This window comes from Podarcis vaucheri (genome assembly GCF_965113315.1).
Source record: "Podarcis vaucheri genome assembly, chromosome: 1".
Taxonomy (NCBI): Eukaryota; Metazoa; Chordata; class Lepidosauria; order Squamata; family Lacertidae; genus Podarcis; species Podarcis vaucheri.
In genome coordinates this window covers 135,590,081-135,605,365 of record NC_138759.1, presented here as the reverse complement: position 1 = coordinate 135,605,365, position 15,285 = coordinate 135,590,081, and the positions used below count along the sequence as shown (strand labels likewise).

The window sequence follows — 15,285 nt, the reverse complement described above, 5'->3', positions numbered from 1 at the left end:
TGACAGTAAAGTGAATCACAGCGTTTCCTTTCAGAGGGCATCCAATAGTAGAGAAATGAAACAGAAAGCGCTGTATTCCTCTGAGGTGCCCAGCTGTTCCACAGTCTTTCAGGCCCTTGCTACCAGAGAGGTCATTCATAAAAGGAATCAGGCCAGCATAGATAACCTTCCACAATCCAAAGTGCAAAGCGAGCATTAGAAGGTAGTTTAGAAAGCATCCACTTTTGAGAAGAGATCACTCTGAGGTTCTGGTCCTAAAGACAAGTTGTCAGTGCTTGATAGAACACAGTTACAAAGCTACATAAATGTATGTTACTACAATATGCAGTGGACCTTTAGAAAGCATTTTCCCACTGTCAACTCACCCATCCCTTAAATACCTTTCTCACCCCTATGTATGTATGCATCACCTAAATTAATGGATGGTTTGACAAGTATAGAAATGCTCATAATAGATAAATATCTCTGCTGCTTTGCACCCTAATTTCAAGTATGATTTCTTGGGAAATGATTCCTGTTTCTGGGATATGTCAACTCTAAAAAGGGCATGTGTGGAAGGCTGGCTAAATGTAACCCTATATATGTTACTGTGATTTTAATATGCTGTGTTAATCTTCCAGTGAAATTAATCTTGGGCGACTCTAAAAACAGAATGCATTAGTGAAAATTGGTGATGATATTTGGATGGAATGTTTAATAAGACCAACTTCATTAGTATTATCCCTCCAATGTAATTTAGCAGCAACTGTTCTACAGACTTCAGCAAAGAAGTGGGACTGCAGAGCATCTCCATCGGTTAACCTAGGGGTCTGCAGCCTGCGGCTCCGGAACCGCATGTGGCTCTTTTACACCTTTGCCGCGGCTCTGGGGCGGATACTAGCGAGGGGAGGAGGCGCATTGTGCGCCCCGACACTCCCCACTGTGGCAGGCGCTGTACTGGCTGTGACGTCGCATGGGGGTGGTGCGTGTGTTAGTCACACACCGTCCCGACGTCACCTTCCCAGTTTTGCGGCTCCCAGGTTTTTTTTTTCTTCGGAAACGAGTCCAAGTGGCTCTTTTTGTCTTAAAGGGTGCAGACCCCTGGGTTAACCTAAGAGGCCAGCAACTTTTGGCTCTTCCACACTTTGAATTTTTTCCATTCCAGCTGGTCAATACAATAATTCTGTAACTTAGAAGTAGTGCCGGAGTTTGCTTTCTTCCCCCTCCTTACCAATGCCTGTTTCTTTTGTGTCATAATTTATGGCGGGAACTGAGTTTTCATTATTTATTTAGTAAATTTATGCCCCAATGTTCTCCCAAACGAGCCCAGGGTGGCAAACCACAAAATCGAGCTCTACAACAGCCTATTTAGAAACACCTAAAAGCAACCCCAAACCTTCACAGTTGCTAATTTCAAGGCTGTCAACCATCTAATGGCAAGGTGATAAAAAATGTTTTTAAATTTCTTCTAAAAATCTGTGATAGACACACCTCACCAGGGAGGTCATTATGCACTACAGAGAAGGTCATGCCATGGGTCAGTCCAGCTGGACAACAACCAAAGGTGGCACCACCAAGAGGGCCTCCCCTGCCAACCATGGGGCCCAAGATGGTTGGTTTTGGTGCAGTCCTTTTAAGTACTTGGTCCCAAACCATTTGGCTTTGTATTCTAGGACTGGCACCTTGAACTGGACTAGTGTGGAGCCTGGTGGCTGGTGGCTCCATCGGGCTGCCCCATTTATCAGCCTGGCAGCCACATTCTGCACTAGCTGTGTCTTCAGTGGCAGCCCCACCTGGAGCACATTGCAGTCTCACTGGGAGATCCCTAGACCATGAGCACCAGAGGTCAACCTGTCTCGGTCCAGGAGTGGCTAGAGCTGGCAAACCAGTCTGAGCTGGGCCTAAGCACTCCCAGCCACAGAAGACTCAAGTGACAAGTTGGAACCCTGAACTACTAATAGTAGCAAACTATGTTGAAAGAATTTTTTCAGCTGAAGTGGGGTGCAAAAAAATGTTTAAATTGTGTTCTTGGTCCTTCTAATCCTACTTCCATAACTCCTTGTTGGTGTGAAGAGAGTAAGAATGTCCTCAAAACACAGGACTTAGTGATGTACCTTTTTTAAAAAACAACAATAAACTTTGGGAGATTTTATTTTGTGAGGAGTTTGACGTGTATCTTAAGATAAATTTCTGAAGTAAGTGCCTTAAACTAAGTTCACGGAAAGACAGTTCATCTTTCCTTCTGTGAACTGCCTTAATGGTGTAATCTTTTGTGCCTACTCAGAAGGAAATGCCGGAGAGTTCTGTGGGATTTATTGCCATGTAAATGTGCCTGTGATTGCAATCTTAAGACTATACCCGCTGACCTTTGAGTGAGCCCCCCCTTGACTTTTTTTTATGGGTAGACATTCATAGATGCGCTGTCCACTTGTGCTGTGTGAGAGACAGACAAGAGCTTGCATTTCAGCATCAGAAAAATGTAAAGTATGCAAAATATAATGATCATTTATTCCTTTTTGTATTTTCTTCCTGAACCTAATTGGGAAGACTATTCCTGATGTTCTCAGCTGACATCCCGAGGCTTTTATTTCAGTAGGAATTGTTTGATTTAGAGGACAGAATAATATTCAGTCTTGTTTTTTTGGGCAAACTACCTTGGGAACTGAACGTTTCTTTTAAAATTGTCAACAATTTGGCAATCTTACTTGCAAGCATAGGCAGTGGAAACTTAAAGTGCATTGTTAGGATTCTTTTTGTCTTTTGAAAGGACTTCATGGGTTAGAAGAGTGAAGAAGAGAACTACTAATCTGTAGTTTCCTTATCTATTAACTCTGGCTATATTTACCTAACTGAGCTGAGGCTTACAGGTTGACTCAAGTGGAACTCTGAACTGGACTACTTTTCAGTCAAATGTTTTCCTGTAACAGAAGGTTTTGCAAAACTATCCCATAACTTAAACAATTTCTTTAAAATAAATCATGTTTAAAATAATGTGTAATTTGGCACCCTAAAGTGTCACTTAAAAGCTTTGAAAAGGAATTTAAGATAATGAAGTTTACACAAAAACCCCATCAAGGAATATTTTCTGTAGTTAGAAGTGCATAGAATGGGTGTACAAAGTCCTGTTTTATGGGTGTGATAGTGGACTCTGCATTATTCCTCTAAAAGGCTTTTCTACAAAGTGCAAAAGGTCTCTGGTTCAGTCCCTTTTGTCTCTAGGTAGCTGAGAGGGTTTCTGTCTGCAACCCTTGGTGGAATTATTTACTTACTTCACTGAATACTTCAGCTTTATTAGTCGGAAGTACATCATATTTCAATGGAAGTCGCTTCCAGGTAACATTGGAGGCTGGATGAAGAAGCAGCACTTTCACCGTTGAACCTCCCTGGCTGCTACAGAAAGAGGCTGCGTTGCCCATTCCGAGTCACGAGGCTGGGTCTCGGTCTCACCACCATGAAGTGAGGCTGGCTTGTGATTTCCTTTCAGAAGTTCCTGCTTCAAACACGAGGAACTTGAACAGTTCCTCGTTTAAGAGGAAGCTAATGGTGCATTTTAAAATAGCTAAAACATTGAGCCCGGTTCTTTTCAGACACAACATTCTTCTGTATTTGTCACATACTGGTTACCTACACCAGTACAAAGAAATAAAGAATTGTTTGAAAATAGTTTTTAGTATTTACCTGTCTTGGTTCTTAACTGAAAGGTTGGAAGGGAGCGGCTTGAGAAAACTGGAATGCTTCCGGTAATTCTGTATTTCTGATGGGCAGCCAGACCGGTTAGAGTTTAGTGAAATCGCCAAGTTCTATCAGGTTCCAAGTTCATAAGGGTATTGTTCTAGCCAAAGGCCATGACAAACCTGTAGCAATAATACAGAACATACAGCCATAAAAGAAGCCAACATCCGTGATGAAAGAGAGAAGATACCTGAGACACAAACAAGATTAAATCTAGGTTGATTTCAGATCAACCCCCACAATCACCCAAACAACATACATCTATTTTATCTAAAGCGTTTTTCCTGATTTGTTTTGCAGCTCGTGCATAGACAGCTGCTCTGTGCATTACAAAGCTATTATTGTCACTCAAACTCAACCGTTGATGCTGAGGCGCACCTGCTTGCTTATGCAAATAATGATTTCAGAAAGCGATATAAGGGCGAGGCTAACAGATAAGGAGTGATTTCTTCCACCTGAGATTGCAATCTAAATACATGCCTACCATTGTAGTAGACTTTTTCTTTTCTAGTTATTTTCAGCTATTTAAAAACTCAAGAGAACTCCAGTACAGTAACTAATCAGATTCTTATGTTGCTGGCTTTTGTTTTAGGATTCACCATTATTTGAGCTCATAAAGCAGTCTAAGGAGCGAGGTGGGCAGCCTGACCAATCTGACTCTCCCAACTGTTTCACTCAGCCTCTTCAGCATAACCACACTGCTGCAGACCTGTAAGTAAAATTATGGACAGAGTCCTATGAGAATATAAAGATACTCACTTGGTCCACTGACTCTTTGCCTACTCTGACTGTGTAGCAGGAACCCCCCCACCCCAATCATTCTGTTTGCACAAACTTCACACACACTCACACTCACACACTACATACGCCACATTTCTGTTATAAATTCATGGAAAATCAACCATACATTGGATTTGCACTGTTCCATTTTTATTTACTATCAAAGGAGGGTGGCTTGGTTTCTGGTCAGCCATAATCCCTTCACCATTCCAGCACATCCACAGGAGCCCTGCCCAGTTGCTATGTCAGCCTTGATAATCCCAGACAGAAGACAATCATAATGACAAAGAACTTGCATATGGTAGTGGATTCAGCACGGACTGAAACAAAGGACAATAATCAGATCTTCCCTCTGGGGGCAGGAAACTGCAAACTCTCCTTTGTCTCCTGGAAGTGACTCATGGGCAGGGGGAAAGCCAGGTGACTGGACACTCAGGTTACCACCACAACTCCTCCCTCAACCCCTCCTTTCTGTAATGTATGCATGATGTCAACCCCTTTTGTAATGTATGCATGATGTCAACCCCTCCTTTCTGTAATGTATGCATGATGTTTCTGGGGGTGGGCTTGAGCTAGAGGAGGGGAATTTCAAAAGTTTTTATAAGGTCTTGCAGCCCATTGTTCTGGGTCTTTCCTCCCTCTTGCAAGTGAAGGGAATACCCTGTTGCAACAGTTCAATAAAGGCCAAGCCTACAGGCTGCTGTTTTGCTCCAAGTTATCCTGGTTGGTGTCTTTACTTTTTGTCCAAGGGAGCCCTCAGATTTTTCCGTTAACAACTGGAAGCAAGTCATCTACTCCATTTAAGTTCACAGACGTAGGCAGTGATCACATATGAGATAGCATCTCCATGGGGTCCACACGGGGAGACCTTTTCCCAACTGAGCTGGCCAACCTGCCACGACTGTTCGGAGGTGGAGACTGTCTGACCAAGGGGTTCCACTCATTGGCAACCTTGAGGTTGCATTACTGCAGTGGTAGGGCATGTTGAATTTTTAAACTTTCAAAGTTCAAAATTGAGGGGTGCTAAAAAGTTGTAACATGACTTGAGAATTCAAAAGATATGTTGGTTAAATTAATATAATTTCGTTTTGCTCAGTAAGTAAAATGTGCGTAAAATTGCACAGAAATATTAAAAATGACTGCCAAGTGCTTGCAGTTACAGGTGAGATCTGGGGTACCTTATTGCATTGTGAAAGAGCTTTAATACAATTTTATGGGGGGGGAGAGAGACCCTCACTCGTTCTGTTGGTGCCTGATTGGCCCAGGGAGTTGGTTCTGTGAGAGCCTCCCTTGAGCAGTGTCTCCAGGGCTTCCTCTGTCTTCCAGTTGCTTCAGTCCAGGGTGTCTGTCCAGTCCCAGTGTCCACCCACATGCCAAAGATTTCCTGGAGAAGCTACACTTCTGTCTCCACTAAGAGTACACAGATCCCCTACATGGCAATTGCACACAATACTCAACACTTTCACCATGGGTGTAGCCAGGATTGGGGGGCAGGCATTATTGGGGGGGGGAGCAGAACTGAGTTATCTGTGACACAATCTGTCAGTCAGTTAGTTAGTTGTTTTTATTTATTTGCTTGACTTGGGGGGGGGGCTGCCTCTCCGGCTATGACCATGTAGTCACTTTGTGAAACTGCTCTGCTTCTGTCCTCCAAGACACCTTTTCTGAGTACTATGCCATTGGCACAAGGAGCGTCTGCATTCAGTGTGTTATCCATCAGTAAAGATCTGGCGAGAGCCAGTGTGGTGTAGTGGTTAAGAGCGGTGGACTCGTAATCTGGGGAACCAGGTTCGCGTCTCCGCTCCTCCACATGCAGCTGCTGGGTGACCTTGGGCCAGTCACACTTCTGTGAAGTCTCTCAGCCCCACTCACCTCACAGAGGGTTTGTTGTGGGGGAGGAAGGGAAAGGAGAATGTTAGCCGCTTTGAGACTCCTGAAGGGGAGTGAAAGGCGGGATATCAAATCCAAACTCCTCCTCCTCCTCTTCTTCTTCTTCTTCTTCTTCTTCTTCTTCTTCTTCTTCTTCTATGTACAGTCCACAGCGACTGTAACTCTAAGGATCTGCTTCAAGATAATAATAAGAGTAATAATATATTCCTGTTTTCCACAGAGAACAGGAGTCAGTGCTGCCTTCTTGATGTCTCCATGCTCTCCTGAGCAGGCATGGGGCACCTTAGATGTCTGTAGAACTCTGTGCGCGCACACAAGCACACAATCATTTCACACTTTCATCCTCGCTCCGAGGCAAAGGCCTTGAAGGGGCTGCTTGGGAAGCTGTGGTGTGCCAGGCTCCTTATCTCGGGCCTCCTGTGGGGCTCACAGCACATTCCACAAGGCAGCAGCTGCAACCGCAGCCTTCATTTCCAGGGCAGCTCTCTGGGGCTCCAGTGCCCACATTTATGAGACACTACAGAGTGGATCTACATGCATCAGTTGTGGTGGTCTTTGTTTTTCTGCCTCAGGGAGTGGTGTTTTGATTCCCACCCTGTGTCCCTACAGGCCCTGGTACATTGCACAGTCACATTTTGCTAGGAAAATGGAACACTGACCGTGCACTCACCAAATGGTACTTACCATGCAGGGGGCCAACCTGAATAAAATTTTGGGGGACTCAGGAAAGCCCCGCCCTGCATAACTGATCCCAAGCCATGGTGCCTGCACACCATTTGAATAGTGATGCCCATCAACTTTGGGGGAGCCTATCCCCCTCAAATATTTTATGGGGGGGCTGAAGGGACCTTGGCCCCTAGGAGTTGGCTCCCAAGTTACTGTGAATGCAACTTCCCAGCAGAATAAGTGTGATGACCACCAGCAGACCCTGCATACAAACTGCTCCAAGCCGCATGCAGCAATCACTGAAGGATGGGGCATTCCTACCCTCAACAGAGTTACATTAGAGGCCCTGTTTTCTGACTAGTTTTCCCATGCTATATTCTGCATATGTATTATTTCCACATGTTATCTGTGATCTTGGAGGAGCTTCCATCTATGTCTGGGCGTGACAGTAAGCCTGGGGAGAGGCAATGGAGGAAGTGATGAAGTTTAGCCACATGTTTCCTGCCTGGAGCAAGTGGGCGGATATAGTTAGCCCCAAGTGGGCTCCCTCACTTATTCTGTGAGAAATGTCCCATTCATGGTTAGCACCCAGTGTTCCATTCTTGTTGATTTTGTGTTGTTTCCATAGGTACCTGTCCCCAACAAAATCTCCCAAGAAAAAGGTGTCTTCCGCTTCAGTATATCCTCCTCCAGATGGTCAGCACGCATTGGCAAACCATCCTCAAAAACCTTATAAATCTACTTCTCTCTCACTGTTTTACAAAAAAGGTTGGTGTCGTGTGTGTGTGTGTGACACATTTTTATTTTCAGGCAGTGGGCAGAATCCACTGCAACAGGATCCCACCTTTCTCTCCCTCCCATGACTGCCACCTTTGCACCCCAAAAAGCCGCTCCAGAAGGTCTTCCTTCCATGAGCTTGTAAAGGGCTGCAAGGGGAGCGCAAGAAAGCGGCAGGAGTGGAATTCTGTTCTGCTCACACAAGGGCAGCAGCAATGGCTGCCTCACCTGGATCATCTGTATTCCATTACAGACGTAATCAAGAGAATGCAGCCAGGAGCAGGGAGGGGAGGGAATGAGCTTCAGTCCTGAACATTTGAGAAAAATGGGCAATTCACAATAATGGAGAAATAAATACTGTTGCTTGCAAAGAACTGCATGCAGTGTTCTGCAGATCTTTTGGCTGCAGCACCTTGTGTTCCTCAAAGCTTCCTGAGTGAAAGGATGTGGTAGATGGGTAACTCCTATCAGTAAGCAGAAATTCTTTTTGTTTATGCAGTGGGCACTCGTGATGCAAGCATATATATTTGGAGACTGCAGAACACTGATCCTTATCTCTCTTTTATTTCAGTTTAAAAATAGTCCCGATGGATATTTATCTTTTAGCATTCTTCAATCAAAAGAATGCTATTGTAGTGCAGTAAATTTTGAATCATCTTGTGGCTAGTGCAAACAGGACAGAACTCCTATAGCAGAATTTTAATACATTAGAATAGATTTAAAGGTTATCAAAGAAAGAAACTGAGCAAGAATCAAAGTTATTGTATGTTAAAATAACTTTATTATTCAGATTCATACAATATCTTAGGCTTCACTTGTCACCATTAACATCAGTAGCATAACAAACAGCAACAAGGAAAGACTCAGCACACTATTGGGGAGACTTTTTTATGTAAACAAAATCTAATGGAAAATATCTTAAGATCTCTTGAGCAAAAACGTTCTACACAGTATCAGTTAATCAGAATTTGAAACTTGCATAAGAGGTTCTTCTTCACCGAACCTTATCAGCAAATCTCACCATTTATTAAAAACTGAGCAGCTTTCTTTTTCATTTAGAAAGAAATGGAATAAAGACTTCGTTCAAGATATAGACTGGATATCAATATTTAAACATATTCCAACAAATTTAATCCATGCCTATTAAAGGAAAAAGTTAATGCAGTATACCAAAGGCATTAAATCTGCATAAATTCAGTATGTTTTATACTTCTGATATTTGCTAATTATTATGTCCATTCACAAACATTTTTGCTCCTGAATGACGAAAACCCAGGAGTAAGTGTTCCGGTTTTCGAACGTTACTCGGAACACGAACGTCCAACATGGCTTCCGCTGTGCAGAAACCTAGCTGTCAGGCAATCGGAAGCCATGCTTCTGAAGCCGAAGGCACTTCTGGAACAGATTACATTCAAGTTCCGAGGTACCACTGGACTGGACTGATATTTGGCAAATTATATAATACCACCTTCCCTCTGTATCTGAAAGAGATCCTGCTGGGTAATTTAAAAGGAGAAATAGAATTAAATGATTTATAGCTAGCTCTTACATTATTTTCAGGGGCAAAAACATATTGCCAAATACTGGAAATTAGATTTAAACCTGCAAATATCAAATATCCGACTGGCTGGTTAATAGCTGGGAAACAACCATTTTAATTTATTACACACATGCATTTTAATACAGTAAATACAGTGGTGCCTCACAAGATGAAAATAATCCGTTCCGCAAGTCTCTTCGTCTAGCGGTTTTTTTGTCTTGCAAAGCAACCCTATTAGCGGATTAGCGCTATCAGTGGTTTAGCGGCTATTAAAGGCTTAGCGGCTTAGAAAAAGGGGGGGGAGCGAAAAAAATCGCAAGACTCACAAGACATTTTCTTCTTGCAAAGCAAGCCCATAGGGAAATTCGTCTTGCGAAGCAGCTCAAAAACCGCAAAACCCTTTCGTCTAGCGGGTTTTTCGTCTTGCGAGGCATTCGTCTTGCGGGGCACCACTGTATTCTTAAACCCAAAGCTGCATAATTTCTTTAAAACAAGAGTAGATGCATCAAAAGCAGATCTGTTTTTCTGACATACCACGCTCTGCTCAAAAGTGCAGAATGCAACAATGCATTTGAGAAATGCTGTAGTGTTGCCAAATAGGCTGTTGGCTGGAACTTGGTTCCATTTAAAATCACAATGCTTTGCTTTAAATTTCTGCAACGCTAAATATTCTGTGACAAGCAGTGATTTGAAGATGATTCTCCCCTCTCCTCTCTAGTGCATTGGCTGGCTTATATGCGATTGAAAAATTTATGTTCGCGTCTTCTGTCTGATCACCCTGAACTTGAACATTTGATCTGGACACTCTTTCATCACACACTGCAAAATGAATATGAACTTATGAAAGACCGGCACTTAGACCAGGTAATGAGTCTGGCGGGTGTGAGCTGATTTCAGTCTTGTGTAAGCTTATGCTTCTTTCTTTTTTAAATTCTCCATGGTTCAGAAACGTTGTGCGAAATTTGCGAAGTAAGTGTGTATTCTTGAGAAACCCAGTAGTGTTTCTCAATCTTCTCCACACAGAGAACCGACCACTTGCTTGTTCTTCCTCTTGCTTCAGACATAGCCAAAGAAACATTTATTATTTTTAACCTCCCTTGCAAGTCTGAGCTCATTCTGAGTTTTAGCCTGTCTGACCGTCACCCTGCAACTATTAGCTACTTGTGTATACTCCTCCTTAGTGAGTTCCTCTTTCTTCCACTTCTTATACATGCCCTTCTTAAATCTTAGCTCATCTGCCAGCTCCTTTTGCAACCACACACTTCTGTTTCCTTGTGGTACTGAGTAATAGAGTAATAGAGATGGATGCATTCAACATCTGGATGGCACCTCCTCTCCCCCAACAGCTTCGTGCAGTTGTTGAATAGCATTGGTGAGAAACAGAGCACTGTGGGACATCATGGAACATATGGACTACTTGAAGTATACACCAAACATCCTTGCTTCTGAAGAAATGGAAAACACATGACATAGAATATGGGGGGGGGGGGACAAAGCGACAACATAGCAAAACACTCTATAGTACTGTGATTAAATTAAAAAGAAAAATATCATTGGCACTGTCATTCCAGAAATATAAAGCAGAGCCCAGCTCTCAATAAATTTGTTTCCTCAATTATTACGTATTGCATTTATCTCACAGGTCAGGTTTATGATTAAGACAGGTTTGCCAGGTTTTGCATCTCTAAATGGGCTGGGAATTTGGGGCATTTGAAGGATTGCCTTGTCCCACATGAATGTGTCTGAAATATAAGGTCAGCATCAGAGGCCTTCCTTCAGATGTTTGCACTAGTGAACATTAGGTGGGTGGAGACCAGCTAGAAGACGCTGTCAGTGATGGCCCCAGGCTTTATGAAACGTCTTTCCCAGACACATGCGGGAGGTACCAATACTGTTGTTGTTTCCGTGACAAGTTAAGAACTTTTTATCCTCCCAAACATTTAGTGGTTGATTTGGTGCAGTTTTTCTAAAATTTTGTTGCATGTTAAAATTGATATCTCCCCCCCTTTTTTTAACAAGTGGCGTATTCAAGTGCTTGCTGGTTTTTGTGTTATAATTTTGTTTGTGTATTTTTTATTATTTGTATGGCTGCTTTTAATAGAAATCAACATAGGAATCTTAAAATCAATTAAACTTTTAGGTAATTCCAAATAGTGTGTAGTTCCATTTGTTGAGTGGTTGCTTAGAGTTCATCTTTTATAACCTCTGTGAGGGAGCAAAATGGAAGTGAGGGGCTTCATTGATGTCCAGTTCTGACAGGCACTCTCTGTTTTTTCCATAGATAATGATGTGCTCCATGTATGGCATCTGCAAGGTGAAGAACATTGATCTCAGGTTTAAAACTATTGTGACAGCATATAAGGAACTCACTAATGCAAATCAAGAGGTATGGGAAACCTTTCAGTATCAGTTTTCTATATAGCTATTTTAATTATGGCTGCTAGTTGGGTTTAACATTTCTTTGAAACATTATGGCATTGTGAAAATATGTTGCCATCCCATTTTGTCCCAGCAGAGATAGACATTTAAAACGAAAGAGAAAAAGACTTTTCTTCCGTTGTCGAAAACATTTGAATATCATGATAAGAAAATGGTAGCATTAAGAAAGATAAGGACACTCTGGTTGCTTAAAAAAAAAATCTACATTTTATATTGCTTTTAACTCTCTGTCATGTTTGGGAGGTGCTGGCTGCAAAAGTAAAACAGGATTCTTTAGCGCTGGAAAGGAATGCACTGCTTACTTAAAGAGAAATAAGTTTTCAAGACAGAGACTGTTAATGGGGAGAATAACAGAACCCAGTATAGCAAAGACACTGTTGAACACCCCACTGATTATTGATATCATGCAGCAATTATTAGATGAGCGACTGAAAGAGCTCAGAGCTGAGATGCATGGAATGGTGAAAGAAAGTAGATCAGAAAAAGAGCAGACCAAAAAATACACAGGGCCTTTGAGGGGGAAAATACTGATCAGGATCTGCCTGAATATGAGAGTGGAATGATAAAGCAAGAGACAGCAGATGGTGAAATAGAGACCCAAACAGGTGTCTAGAGGAGTGAAACAGGTAAATGATGGAGTTGTGGAGCTGGAGGAAAGGAATGGAACCATTGATAAGAGACATTAAACATCTTGAGGGGACAGAGATAGAACTGAGAGGGAAAGGATCCTGTGTACAAGTGGAAGTGAATTCAGAGGAAGCTTCTGGCGATTCTTATGGGAAAAGAATGGAAGAAACGGAAATGGAAGGAACTTTTCTCTCTAAAATAGGATGGGAAATCATGGCCAGCAGGAAAAGGGATTGGAAGACAGGGAACGAATTAATGAATATACAACAAGTAAATAATTATGGGTTATTATTCTAATTAGAGATGTTGGAATTTCTTGGAGATAAAGGTGTTATACTGGACTGGAGGAAGACAATTCTTGACATTTAGCGATAATAACAGTTGAAGAGCCCCTTTTGGATTTTGTGTGCGGAAAGGACAGTGAATGAACCTGAAGTGTCTGGGATTGAAATATTGGGGAGGAACCGTGGGACATTGCCCTAGAAACAGTTGAATAGCACCCTGGAGTGAACACTTTTTATTTTGAATAATTTTATATACACAATTGACAGATGAAGAATCAGAAGTCCTCTTTTATTTCTTCCTCTTTTTCTATCTCCTATTTTCATTCTTTTCCCCATTCTTCTTCTGTTCACTTTATTCTTGCTTATGTCTTGTTTTGCTTTTCGATGTTCTCGATTCTGGGTTAATACACAAAGGAAGGTGATGGTTGACAAAGGACTCTGTGTGAAAGGCAGGGAAGGGAAAATCTCCTGGGGGGGGGAGGCTGGGAGGGGAAAGGGAAGCTCCCAGGAGAGAGCTGGGAGGGTCCACCCCCCTTTGTTTAAGACAAGGGTCAAGATCTACCTTTGAGAGAGGGCTTTGTAAAACATAAATATATTTTCTCATTCTCATTTTGTTTCCTTCTTCTTTTGTCTCCTTTCCATTTTTTATTTAAATTAGTTTGTTTTTTATTGTATTTCTATGTGGGGAAAGTATCAATAAAAGGGGGGGGAGAAAATGATAGCATACGCTGAACAGTGTGGATGCATTAGTTCCTTAAAGGATGTCTTGAACTTTTGCAGTTCCTGAGTTAGATCCAGGAATGCCCTATCTAAAGGCAATTTTAAAGCAATCCAACCTCAGAATGGGCACCCTTCTATTAGGACTGCGCTATGTAGAAGAATAGAAGAATTACTAAAGAGAGCAATTACTAAAGAGAGCTTATACATAACTTTCTAATCCTGTCCAGACTTTCAAGTGTGTTTTGATTGGGGAAGGAAGATATGATTCCATTATAGTCTTCTACAACTCAATATTCATGCAGAAGCTGAAAACTAATATTTTGCAATATGCTTCCAATAAAGTAAGTAGTTATGCTCCTGTCCTAAGTCTAGTGTAAATTAAAAGAAATGAGCAAAAATTAATTGGATTACAGGATGCCTATCCTGATATGAAACTACATTAGCTCTTCATCTCATGCCTTTCTACAAGTCCCTTCTGGCAGGGAGGCTCTGAGGATGAGGACCAGGGATGGGGGGGGGGGATGCCCTCCGCGGCCTGGTCTGCCTGGCACCTTTGCTGACATCTTTTTGGTGCCCGATAAAAACGTCAAAGCTTTCTGCCGCTGTTAGGTAGATTATTTTGTGCATTTTTAAACCAACGACTTGAGTTTTTATGTGAATGTATCTATATTATAAACTGACACACTGTTAAGACCATATTCATGGAAGACAATCTTACTCGGCTACGAGTGATCACCAAAGAATAAAGTTATAATCTAGTCTTACTTACCCTTATGTTTTTAAATATGCTGCAAGTAGCTTGGAGGCCTTTTTTGTGTAACAAGGAACTAGCCTGTTTAATTGATTATGATGTTGTTAATAATCATATGTTTTCATGTTAACAGCCTCCAACATTATCGTCTCTGCCACACCTTCCTCACAGCCCTTACAAGTTTTCTCATTCCCCTTTGCGTGTCCCTGCGGGAAACAACATTTATATCTCACCTTTGAAGAGTCCCTACAAATTCTCTGAGGGGCTGTTGTCACCCACTAAAATGACACCCAGGTCAAAGTAGGTAACCTGTTTCTATAAGCAAATAACTGAATCAAACACAAAAACAAGCTAGATAGAATTCTGTTTCTGGGCTGAAAAGATCAGACTCTTGCTACACCTTCATTATGTGAATGCTTAGGGGGCTCTGTCATCTCGTCCCCCTTCCCCATATCTGCTACAGGAGGTAGGGGGATGATATGATATGATATGATATGATATGATATGATATGATATGATGATATGATATGATATGATATGATATGAATTATTCGGTGCTGCTAGTAACTAGTAAACTAACTACAAGCAATACGTGCTTTTGCTATGTCATATTCCTTACTGATTTATATGAAAACTTTTTCAAAATAATGTGGAAGTATTATTGATAACCTTAAAAAGTATTAAGGATTAAAAGTCTGATGTTTTTAACCTGGATTTTCAATTTCTACTTTAGCTATGTCATGACTATCTCATCTAAAACTTGTTTAGCCAAATGAAGCCTCTGACATGGGCTATTGACACAGAAACCTCAGTGATCTGAAGAAAAGGGGCTGGGGGAAAGGGCAGGGGAAGCAAGAGAATTAGTTTAGTTGGGTCAAATAAATGAAGCACCTCCAAGCAGCCTATTAGAATCATGCCCAAACTAGGAACTTCACTGTGACTGGTTGAACATATGGATATCATTGGTTATCAGTCCTTGTCTGTAGCATTCTCTCCCCTCCCCCTCAGGAGTAGTTTGTGTTCTAGTTTAGGGAGTTAAGAAAATGAGTTTTGATTTCTTTCCTTGGAACAGGATATGTCTAGCTGATAAGACTTGGCAC

At 41.8% G+C, this 15,285-nt stretch overlaps 1 protein-coding gene and 1 long non-coding RNA gene across 5 annotated transcripts in view; one reads left to right on the top strand and one right to left on the bottom strand.

Annotated features, from left to right (window-relative positions):
• RB1 (RB transcriptional corepressor 1) overlaps window positions 1-15,285 on the top strand; it is a 179,503-nt gene that overhangs the window by 158,097 nt on the left and 6,121 nt on the right. For all 4 annotated transcript variants that reach the window (XM_082233973.1, XM_082233972.1, XM_082233974.1 and 1 more), the window contains 6 exons: window positions 4,304-4,422; window positions 7,676-7,815; window positions 10,083-10,228; window positions 11,646-11,750; window positions 13,662-13,775; window positions 14,319-14,485. In XM_082233973.1, coding sequence (XP_082090099.1) covers window positions 4,304-4,422; window positions 7,676-7,815; window positions 10,083-10,228; window positions 11,646-11,750; window positions 13,662-13,775; window positions 14,319-14,485 — 791 coding nt within the window. The remainder of the gene's footprint in view (window positions 1-4,303; window positions 4,423-7,675; window positions 7,816-10,082; window positions 10,229-11,645; window positions 11,751-13,661; window positions 13,776-14,318; window positions 14,486-15,285) is intronic.
• LOC309525325 lies at window positions 8,583-10,074 on the bottom strand. Its single transcript, XR_014216143.1, has 2 exons — window positions 9,831-10,074; window positions 8,583-9,525 (listed from the first exon to the last, which is right to left on the bottom strand). It is a non-coding gene; the product is annotated as an uncharacterized lncRNA (long non-coding RNA).